Genomic DNA, 10,998 nt, shown 5'->3' with positions numbered 1-10,998 from the left:
ATGTCATTTTATTATTTCATTACATTAAAATAACACAAACCTCAAAGACGATTTTCCAGTTGTTGTCATGGCTGTTTTGTGTGACAGGTATTTTTGTTAAAATTATGAAGGAGGCAATAATCTCTTGTAAGGCTTTGGACATTAAACAGTACTAGGAATTACGCTTTTAATGTAGCATTTAATTACAAACAAGTTATGCAGAGTAGGTGGAATTGCATCTTTAACGCCTGTCTGCAATGTAAAGAGGTCACATAAGGAATGTCGGTGTCATATGATATGTGTTATACATTTGTAAAGTATGCTCACTACATATGAAAGATACATGGCATGTCTAGGGGAGAGTTATATGGTGTCATGTTTTTCAGGCACATGGTCGCATCTACAAGTCAGGCTTCTGTTACCATCATTCATAAGCTCTGTCTCAATTGCCGGGGACGTAATGGAAAAAAAAAAAAAACGTTTGGAAAAACATTTTGTTTATGGAACACATTTTCCAAGATTGGATCTTTTGCCAAGATTGGAGTAGCATATCTCCCTTGTTTGAGGTTTAAATCCCCTTGTTTTTTTTCCCTCCCTTAAAGTCCCTTCTTTCTACTAACTCAAAATGTTTGGTGGACATGGAGTGTCCCAGTGTTCTACAGCCCAATAAATTACACTAAAGTGTATAGAAAGAGCAAAAAATGTGCTTAGAAATGAAATTAGATAAATATTAAATAATCTGTCCCTAAATGTCTTACTTGGTTACATAAATAAGTACCTAGGAGCCACAAAGTCACATTAAAAAGTCTTAGTAAAGCCCATCACTAGCCAAACCTCTAACAGTGTTGAAATGAAACTCATTATAAGTAGACATCATATTATACATCAGTAACATAAACAAATCAACAAAGAGATGGAAATAGAGCTACCGCTTTACAATTAGATTGAAATAACTGGGTAGTAGAGGACTGCATCGGGAGGCGGGTCCCGCCAAAAAACTTGCGGGCACGGGGCGTCTTGCTGGGGTTGCGGGCGGGAACGGGCGGTCAGGCACTGTACCTGCGGGTCCCGGTAATCCCGCGCAGTCCCACAAGGCTGCCTTCTCGCTGCTCCCTTACAGTGTCTCCTGTCTTGCTCCGCCCAGGAACAAAACAGAGTCATGTGATGTGACGTCACTTCCCGTGACTGCGCCTTGTTCCTGGGCGGAGCAAGAGAAGAGACGCTGGGAGGGAGCAACTCGAGTGCAGCCTTGCGGGACTGCGTGGGAAATCAGCTGTTCAGGTAAGGAAGTGGGCTTGGGGGAGTGGGCGGGATTGGCCACAAATGTGGCGGGAGTGGAACACCCACATTGCGGGAGTGGGCGGGATTGGGCAAAAAATCAGCGGGAGCGGGACTGAAAAAGTTGTCCCGCGCAGGGCTCTACTGGGTAGCATTTGCTTAGACTGTAATCCTTTCCCTCTCTGGTAGTCACATAACTACGGCCCTCCATAGCGCTCTAGTAGACAAAACAGGTGGAGTTAAAAGCATAACCCCCCCTCACACTGAAATTGATTGTCACTGTCAATAAAAAAATGGGCTGCTCTACCTACTCTGTTCAATGTAACACTTTTTTTGTAAATACATTGAGAATTAAAAGACTATTCCTGGTGCTGTTGGAAGCCCAAACCCTTTCCAGCAATAATTCTTTAATCAGGGAATTATTTTATTGCCTTGAATACTTAGTTGCCATGTGAGACAACAGAAGACACTGATAGGTTGTTGCCATATAAACATAAACTTCATTGTTGTTTTACAAATCTGCCCAGGTTTATTAGCCTCTGACATCAGAGAGCATCGTTAATGGTTTGTATAAAATGAACACAAAATTCAGTCACCATCAATATGCAGTAAAAACAAAAAAAAGGGCCTAGCGGGGTGCAGACTATTGGTTGTTTCTGATGATATGCAGTACAAGTGTCATAATGAAGGGGAGCTTAATGGTATCAGCTCAGCTAATCCTTGAAAACCAGAATGAATAGAACAGTCTATTTTTATTCTGGTAATTTATTTTTATGCATAATACCCATCATGAAATTATTTTGAATAATTTTATAAAACACTAAAATGTAAAAAAAAAAAAAAGCCAAGCTTCCCCAAAAAGAATATTATTATTCAGGGCTTGAAATACTAAACACTATGTGGTTATTCGACTTCTTCTTACTGCCCTATAGAGCTTTATATTTAGACTTGGGAAATCATACACAACCTCCATGTCAAACAGCTTCTGAAAATTATTAATAAATCTATTTTCTATCATCGTATTTTCCTTTCTAAATTTCATGGCCCAGAGGATAGTGGTATGATCCTTGCACAAGTGATCAAACGTCGCTAAAAGCTCCTCCAAATAGGGGTGATTGTAAACAACGTCGGCTGCGAGGATGTAATCAAACTGAAAGGACGTTTTGGGAAATGTTTCCTCCAGATCGAATGCCCAAGTCAACTCCATAACTTGTGGAACATGTTTGCTTTTCTGCTTAGTGTTTCGATGAACATTGTATTGCAGGTTCCCAATTAGATCCTTCAAATCCGTTGCTGTCACCTGTCCGCCTGTACATTAGATATACAGAAATATATTTGTTTGGTGTCTTAGCTGAAGGAAACAATATGTTTTAAGTAGAGACACCTTCTGACTTACCTAGGAGACTGGCTACTATAGAAACAAGTCCAGTTCCAGACCCTATTTCAATAATATGTTTGTCCTCAATTTGCATGTGTTTTCCATGGTTTTCCAAGAAATAGCACAATACAAGGGCCTAAAGAAAATGAAAAACAAAAATATTTAGCAAAAAAAATAAAGATCACAAAACATAGAAAAACAAAATGCAGTGTTAAGATGGAAAAATTCTAACGTGGGATAGTGGAATGTCCATGGACAGTCACAAATGGAAGTTACCAGGGTATGAATGAATCGGAAACCTCCTACACAGAATGTCGCATAAACACAGTCCAACCCCCAGGGCAACAAGATCATTGGTGGGTCCTACCCACTGCTCATAAATGGACTACGCTCAAAAAGGAATTCCTCACTTCTATAATGATAGGGCACAGAAAGGCAGAGTCCACCAAGCCACTGACACCTCAAGGTTATTGTTATTGTGAGGTATGACACCAAGGTACAGCTCATTTGAATGGCTGGTTAAGATAGGGGAGGTTTAGGATCCATACAGTATTTATGATCAGATAAACCAAAAGTGCAGTGCGGCCAGCACATCAGCAGTCAGGGTTTGGTCCGAAGTTGGTTGCTCCAGCAAAGAACACAACTGGTTAGGACAAGTCAAATATATTACAGAGATGTGAATACAAGTGTGTATAATGTTCTCTTGGCCAGATGTCTATGCGATGTTACTGATCTGTTTTATAAATGGAACATCGAGTGTTATGTATAAAGATGTTGCAAGCACCCCATAGATGTAATGCCTAATATGTTCTTCAGACATAAGGAATGTCTACCAGAACTACCAGTTTTCATATACAAGGATGACTTAGCATGTGGTTAATTTAGTCTTTTTTGACACAATAAAACATTGAATATTTATACATACATATATACAATATGAGACAAATGTTAAGGTGTGTTTTAAGATTTTACATTTGTAGAGAATATTTGGGGCACAAGCAGGAGAAATCTGTTTCAAATTGTCTCAACTGCAACACATATTTCGAGGCAAACCTACAGAGGGCCAAACTGTGGCACCATACAGGTCCGTGGCTTCCACAATTTTTATTTCGTGTCCAGCAAAGCTGAAACCTTCCCAGGCCACATTCGTTAACGTAGGAGGTACGTATCGCCTGTCTAGTATGGTTGGCACTATTAAGTCGTCTTCTGTGCGATTTTCTAGAAAATATAAGCAATCAAGATTTGGTTATGGTTCATTCTTGCAAAAAGTTGAAGTCTTTAATACTGAGTGGATGCGGTGAAGGCCAAATAGACAACTGAGAACAAGTGAAGGAAGAATCTACATAGAGCGTATAGGTAATCAAATTATATTGGAACACGACATCATATAACTACATATTTAACCTCGTAATGTATGTATATATGTTTTCTATTAGAATGCCAGGACTTTGCCATATCTGCCAACATTTCAAATTGTCAGCTTTTGTTAACTTTGAGGTTAGAAATATGGCTCAAGGACACTGCTTTTAAATGCTGCTGTGAGCTGTTATTTGTGTATATATTGTGAATTTTAGAGCTGTAAACCACTATGATGGGCTTATGTTTGCCATACATGCTGATTCATGAGAAGACTAAGGAGGGACCCAAATGTTTCTTTCCCTTAAACAAGACACTTGGCAGGTATGCATTACTGTTGGGCAGTTGTTGCATTTATAAGAGTAAAGATCCTAACAGCTAACAGCAAAGGAAACACGCCAGAAGATCCAAGTGAAAAGGTGAAGGCTATCATGGGGTGATATCCATACCTGCGCCGCTTCTCCAGGTCCACACCCAAACCCTCCAGTTGGTGAGAAAGGGTTCCTGATACGCCCCACTCCACCGCCCATTTATTTAAATGGGGGTGTTTCCCGGAATGTCAGCGGGACCAAACTCTGATGTCAGCGGGTAGTCTTGGCTGCATCCCGCAAGGGTAGGCTCTGGGTATCCAGATCCTAAGTTCCCAGGTATGGTGATATAGTATAATAATACTAACAGAAACACTGCGCCTAATAACACCTGGCATGTATAAAAATAAAAATTTGGGAACAAACGCTTCCTTCCATATGTAATTAATGTAATACAAACACACCCTATGTGTATACTATGGAGGCACCAATCTTAAGTCCTGTCATAAGGATTTACATGATTATTCCTTCCCATTGAGTTAGTACTGCCATTTGGTTGAAGCTGATTGGCTCTTACAGATTCATTAGATAATGCTAGTTTTGTCACCTTTTGCAACAGCTCTATGTGTCTTTGAGATAAGGAACCCCTTGTTGTAAACCAACACAATTACACTAATTGACAACGAAAAAGGAAGTGCTATATATAGTTTTGATAAAGTTATACAAAATATGTGGAAGTGATTGTTACCAACCCGTGGGTTTTTCAGGCATAATCATAAGAAAATCGTTGGTGCTTCATCATGCATGTGGATGTCAAGTAGGACAATATATACACCATCTCAATAAACACTAAGAAACATTGATTGAACATCTTTATGCAAAAGGCATACAAATACATTTTGAAGCGTGTTTCTAATCAATTGAAAACTTTTACAGGCCTTTCACAAGTTGTAATGATTATATTCACAGGAAACTGTGAACATGTTTTGCTAAAACATTTAAAACTCAATATGGTTACCTTGTTTATATTCCATGATGAGATTTTTCACCTTATGCTCCAGATGGAGTGCCCTGCAGGACATAACACACATATAACATAGGAACATTAAACCACAATTTGAAATGAAACTTTACGAATGGTTAGAAATTCTTCATGACAAAATATACAATTTGCTACCAAAATATCAAAGTGGATATGACAGCAAATTTATATATATTTTTTTGTCATTTCCATTTGGTTGACTTGGTGTGTTGCCACTCAGCTGTTTGTCAATAGTTGTGAAGGTTTAAACGGGAAGGCATCTTAGCATTACAATTTAGAACATAACTTCTTCATGTCTACATGTAGCATGGTGACCAGAGACCCAATCTTATCATTCTGATACTTAAATACCAGACCACGGCAAGATATTGGCAGAGCTCTTATATGGGATGTACACAAACACCATCTGGTATAATCATTGTGACTGCTTGTGCTGAAACGGTGGTTTTATGCTTCTACTGGTAGCTGAAACGTTAGACTTCAGTAACGTCATGTAATCTGTCATGCATTATGTTTGTTAAAACACAGTGAATGGTGTAATAATCTCTCCTATGTCTTGATAAGCAACAACTCTCCAACTGCCATCAAGATTAAGTTCAAGCACCATGTGGACAATCCATTAGGCAATGACACCAGTCTTTAGGATCTTCTCATAAAGAATCGGAGGATCTAGGTGCTCTGTGCCGTTATCTGTATGTTAAACGTCATCATGCCACAAAGTGCATGCCTTGTCTTGTACAGCCTACACGTTGAGCGATGAAGGCAAATCTTTTCATGTGCCCCTAGTGATGTAGTAAGAGGATGTATAAGATTAAGTTTTAAGATTTTGTTTGAATCCATGTCTTTAGTCTAAAATGAAGTCATGGAATTTATTCTCAGACATCTCTTTAGGGTTTTGTAGCATCATCTAGCTATTGACCTCTATAAAATGGTTTCAAATAAACCGAGACAGCAAAATATGTTTTTAACAGGAGGAATGATCTGACTGGTTACAATTCGGACTAAATACTTGGGTATATAGTGCATTACTTTCAGTTCTTCTAGTTGACTCCATTATTCTTTACTATGCTTTAAGGAGATAAGCACCAATTTGAAGTATTTTTGCATTTCTGCATTTCTGTGTGATCGGTTTACTACACGAAAGCTCAATGAACCAAAGAAGATGGGATAGTCATTTCCTATAATGTTAGGTTTATTGTTAATACATACAATCTCAATTTATCACAGTTATAAAATAAGAATAATCAGCCCACTCTAAAGCAGTTGCTTCCTCCTAATACACAGAACTGGAGCAGAGCCATGATTTTATTTTTTTACATCCATTCTGATTACCTCTGACCATCACTGGCTAATTTCTCCGCAAGGAGTGTCGGGCTGCCACTACAAAAGGCATAGCTGAATAAGTTAGGTGAGAGGTTGCTGATTTAAATATGCTTTATACAGGGCTACCCAAGCTATTCTCGGACCAGAATATCACTGTTGTTGGCACTTCATAAGGTAAAGTGAAGGCTGCACTCCTGCCAACTTCTTTTAGTTAATTAACTTCTCTGTCAGTGCCTTTAGCTTCTTGTGAGCTAAACTTCCTCCAAATCTACAGGTGGAAGATATAGTCAGGGCGGCCAACAAGTAGACTTTAGAGCAATTACATCTGTTAGGTTTCTTGGCCAGTCTCATGCAATCCAAAGGCTGGCTGGTAATCATGAGTGATATTATTATCTTCTGATCATATACAGCATGAAGACTGAATATAGTACATTCTGGCAAATATTAGAAGTCAAGAGCTAAAAGAAATGCATATCTTAAAAAAGGTGAAGCATCCAAACTATTTTGTTTTTTATGTCCTGGTTTTTATTATAACAGACTTTTTATTGGCTTGAAACTAACCAAAAAAGTGCACAAAACCTGTACTGCTATGTAACTAAATCTCTGAGAGATACGGAACATGACCTGGTAAATTCTCGCCTGCCCTTGAAACCACGTTAATGCATTGTTTCATAAACTCCAATTCACATTATCCGGGTTCTGAATAAAATGCTGTTGTTTCTCTCATATGTGATTACAAAAATATACATGAAGTGTAAGTAAAGATTAAGACATGATGTTACCTTGAGCATTCAGGAGTGTAATCTCCACATTCTGTCTAGGGATCAATGCTTTCCGGAGAGCACTTGGATGTTCTCTTCAAAGGCAGGCAGAGCTTGTATCCCCAGTGTATGTCACACAAGGGTAATGTCACGTTGTAATGTTTTCCCTACATGGAGAAGGCTTAATGAATCCAGACAGCTGCATGTGGAACTCAAACTAGATCATCCCATCTCTCGTCCGATCAAATAATCCTGTAAGAGCGTGAGCGAGGGGCCCTGCTGACTTAAACTGAATATGGCTTCAACATATGGTTTTCTTTCGGCAAATTTTCCACTATAGTCATTAAATGACATCATAAGGTTAAATCGAGCACTTTATTGCAAATAAAAAGCATTCTCCTTATCATCACTTTGAAAACCTCTTTTTATGATTATCCAAGTTGCACCTCCTTGATGAACCAACTATTGCAAAATATGTCTGTTTGCCGACTTTGTTTGATCCCATAAAAAGCACACAAACCAAGACTTTAAAAGATAATCCCAAAATTCCCAATATCCCAAAATTCTAGCACACTGATTTATGCATACAGTATTTTATTAAGAAGCTTAATCAGCTTTATCAGCAGCTGCTTTCGTGCCACATGACAATTAAGCGTTCCCTGTAAAATTAGGAACAAAGGCAAAATTTAGCATGAATAAATAATTATTTCTGGGAACTCAGTAGGTTGGAGATTATGTTTCTAATGCACATAGTCACAAAGTGATACATTCGGAAAAGCAGGTAGAACAGCACCCAAGTTAACTGCAAAACACCCATTTACCTTCCAAGTAAAATACTCTGTTAAATATTATTAATTTATGTTAATAGTCAGGTTGGAATATATTTGTCCCGACCTGTATTTAATCCGGGACTATTGTCAGATTTTCTAGAGCTACAGCTGAAAAGACAGTCAAGGTGAAAATTCTTCATACTCTCACTCAGGGTCTCTCGATTCCCTCAAGTAAAACAGTTAATACCCCAAATGTTGGTTACAAAGACATTTTTGATATGCAAGAATTATCATCCTGTCCCCTGTGTCCGTGGTACCACCGACTTGAAGCCTGAGATGGATTGGATACATTGAGACACTTCAACTCGTTACATAAAATATTCCAAAATTCAAAAAAAAGATTCTGAAGAGCTGAAGATGTAACAATCTCAAACTGCATGTAAACCATTAGCTCTACATTTAGGGGATCTAGAAATATAGTCTAAACCAGAAATTCAAATCTTGCCCTTGAGCTACAAAAATCTTTTGGAAATGTTACAGGGCCATCAAGAGAGAAGGAGTTGAGGATTATTTACGCATTCTTAAAGAATAGGTTTATTGATCCTGTAAGTAGACTCTTCTCAACCTAGAATTCAACAGAATAGCCTGGGGCTCAGATAAACCAAGCTGAATTCACAAAGACTTGGGTGGTTTAAGTTAGGCTTGACTTTGATCCAAGCCTAGAAGAAGTCTTAGAAGATCTAATGCGATATATAGCGTATGATGTATCTCATGGTAGAACGCTGAGGTCGAAATATATGATGGACAGCTGTTTCTACTAAAGTGTTATGGTTGTAGGAAATCTGGAATCTTTATATGTTTAAGAGTCATATCAAAAAGCTGCAATAAATACAATTTCCTGTCGGATGAAACCATTCCTTGAGAAATCATTAAGAAAATTATGCAATGTTTTCAGACCACTGAGCATGGAAACAACTGTAGGTTTAGAATAGTTTATGTAAGAAATCACAGAAGCTCATCGTCTACATCCAAAAATCCCATGTCTTGCACCAGCTTCTGCATGAACTCGGCACAGTCTTCGCTCTCCATGTTTAAATGGTAAGCATGGCCTCCTCAAACAGCTTCTCCAAGCTGCTGACGTACAGTGCGGTGCCGGTGATATTCAGACGCTTATTCTTTGCAGGCAGCCCCATGATTTCAACCAATGATGGAAGTTCTTCATCTTCTCCATCGATGTCCATCACAGCATCACAGCATTGTGAGAGTGTGAGATTGTGTCACATTTTTTGTTGCTGGAGCCTTTTGGGTTGCTGGCAGATGACAGTTCAGACCCAGAAGACGGTTCCGAAAAGAGTAGATGTTTTCCTCCTCAGATTGCTGAGAGACGCTTTCGAGCAAAGTTCCTAGTTCTGGGATGTTTCCTTAGATAAGCAAAGCTCTAATTTCTTCCCTTTTCCAAGACCCTCCATTATAGGACATTGAGGATTGCACAGCCGTGCTTAATTTCTCCCGATTACTGTCCAAACGCTTTTCAGTGTCAACTTTCCAACAGTATAATTGTCAGTGTCTATCCTTGTGAGTTTCAGCTTTTGTTGGCACATTACAAGGTGCTAAAAAACACAAACATTTAAATTGTTATGCATTATAAATCCATACTAACATTACAGTTGTTGATGGAGCTATTGCTTTAAAAAGATACTGATTCCAGATTTCCATCACTTCTAGTGACACAAAGCCAAAGAGGACTATGTGTGCCTTTTTTGCAAATAGGGCTTTCTTAGTTGGTTTATCATTGTTACTAAAGTGAATGTTTGTGTTAGACACAGGTGTATTACTTTGCAAACTCAACAGTTTGTTGACAGTTCCATAATTAGTAGATATAAAAACAGATAAAAATAGAAGATTTCCTGAATTTTGCATTTTCCTTTTGGACAAATACCGGTATAACATTTATTGTAAACCACTAATATTTCTTGAAATAGCCCTTTTAAACCATTTTACAGAAATGTATGTTATCCCATCAACAGTGATATTAGGCTTGCTGGTTAATGAAGGATAACTATTAAAGCATTGACAATTATGTTCTTTCTGGGAATCTTCTCATCTTACCCATTAAGCAATCTTATATTTACCCATTGCTAGTCCATTCATTAACCAAGCATTTAGGGGCTGCCACCTAAAATCCAGTGGCTGAAAAATACGATAGGTTTATATGCCCTGGAGAAGCTTAACTGTGGCACCAGTACAAATACCAAAAGCTGGCCAATTCCAGCTATAAGGAAGATTGAGCTGGTTTCTCTTTCGGAACACAAGCTGGGTTGTTCATGGAAGGATCCACAGGGTATAGGTGGTGCGATGCAGCTATTGCAGTGTCTGTAATGATGATGTCATAAGCTCAGAGAGCAGAGATCAGTGCAGAGATGGGACGAGTAGAGCGAGATTGAGTCTGGAGGTAACTGTATTAGAGAGGTTTCCAAAGCATTATTATGTGTGGCACTGGAGGGGAGGATATGAAACTAGTAAATTCCTGATGGTGGACAGAATATGTGACACATCTTTACGCAATAAGCAGTCTGGTACTGTAGGGTTGTAATGTCAAACAAAGAAGTTAAGAACTATTTGGCCGATCCAGTCTGCCCACTTTTTTCCTGATGTAAAGACTCTTACCTTAAACAGTCCTTGGTCTTGTCTTAGATTCATGATAGCTTTACACTACCCTATGCATGTTTATATTCCCTCATTGCATTAGCGTCTTCCACTTCTGATGAGAGGCTGTTCCATTTATCTGCCACCCTCTCTGTAA

General features: G+C 38.6%; 1 protein-coding gene across 1 annotated transcript; it reads right to left on the bottom strand.

The window, feature by feature from the left end:
- Positions 1-1,760: 1,760 nt before the first annotated feature.
- Positions 1,761-7,663, bottom strand: LOC128475139 (protein-lysine methyltransferase METTL21E-like). The gene is made up of 5 exons (XM_053457613.1): positions 7,447-7,663; positions 5,318-5,370; positions 3,693-3,853; positions 2,654-2,771; positions 1,761-2,565 (listed from the first exon to the last, which is right to left on the bottom strand). Exons 2-5 carry the CDS (start codon positions 5,331-5,333, stop codon positions 2,153-2,155), a joined length of 708 nt encoding a protein of 235 aa, XP_053313588.1. The 5' UTR covers positions 5,334-5,370; positions 7,447-7,663; the 3' UTR covers positions 1,761-2,152.
- Positions 7,664-10,998: the final 3,335 nt, after the last annotated feature.

This window comes from Spea bombifrons, chromosome 2, assembly GCF_027358695.1.
Source record: "Spea bombifrons isolate aSpeBom1 chromosome 2, aSpeBom1.2.pri, whole genome shotgun sequence".
Classification (NCBI taxonomy): domain Eukaryota; kingdom Metazoa; phylum Chordata; class Amphibia; order Anura; family Pelobatidae; genus Spea; species Spea bombifrons.
The sequence above is the reverse complement of the archived record's forward strand: the minus strand, read 5'-3'. Positions and strand labels throughout refer to the sequence as shown.

Excerpts from the sequence above, each read along its gene's own strand:
- LOC128475139 (XM_053457613.1), bottom strand. Across the intron at positions 2,772-3,692 it reads GTGCCACAGTTTGGCCCTCT|GCCCTTGTATTGTGCTATTT; the intron begins GTAGGTTTGCCT and ends CATTTTCTTTAG. Across the intron at positions 2,566-2,653 it reads TATAGTAGCCAGTCTCCTAG|GCGGACAGGTGACAGCAACG; the intron begins GTAAGTCAGAAG and ends TCTAATGTACAG.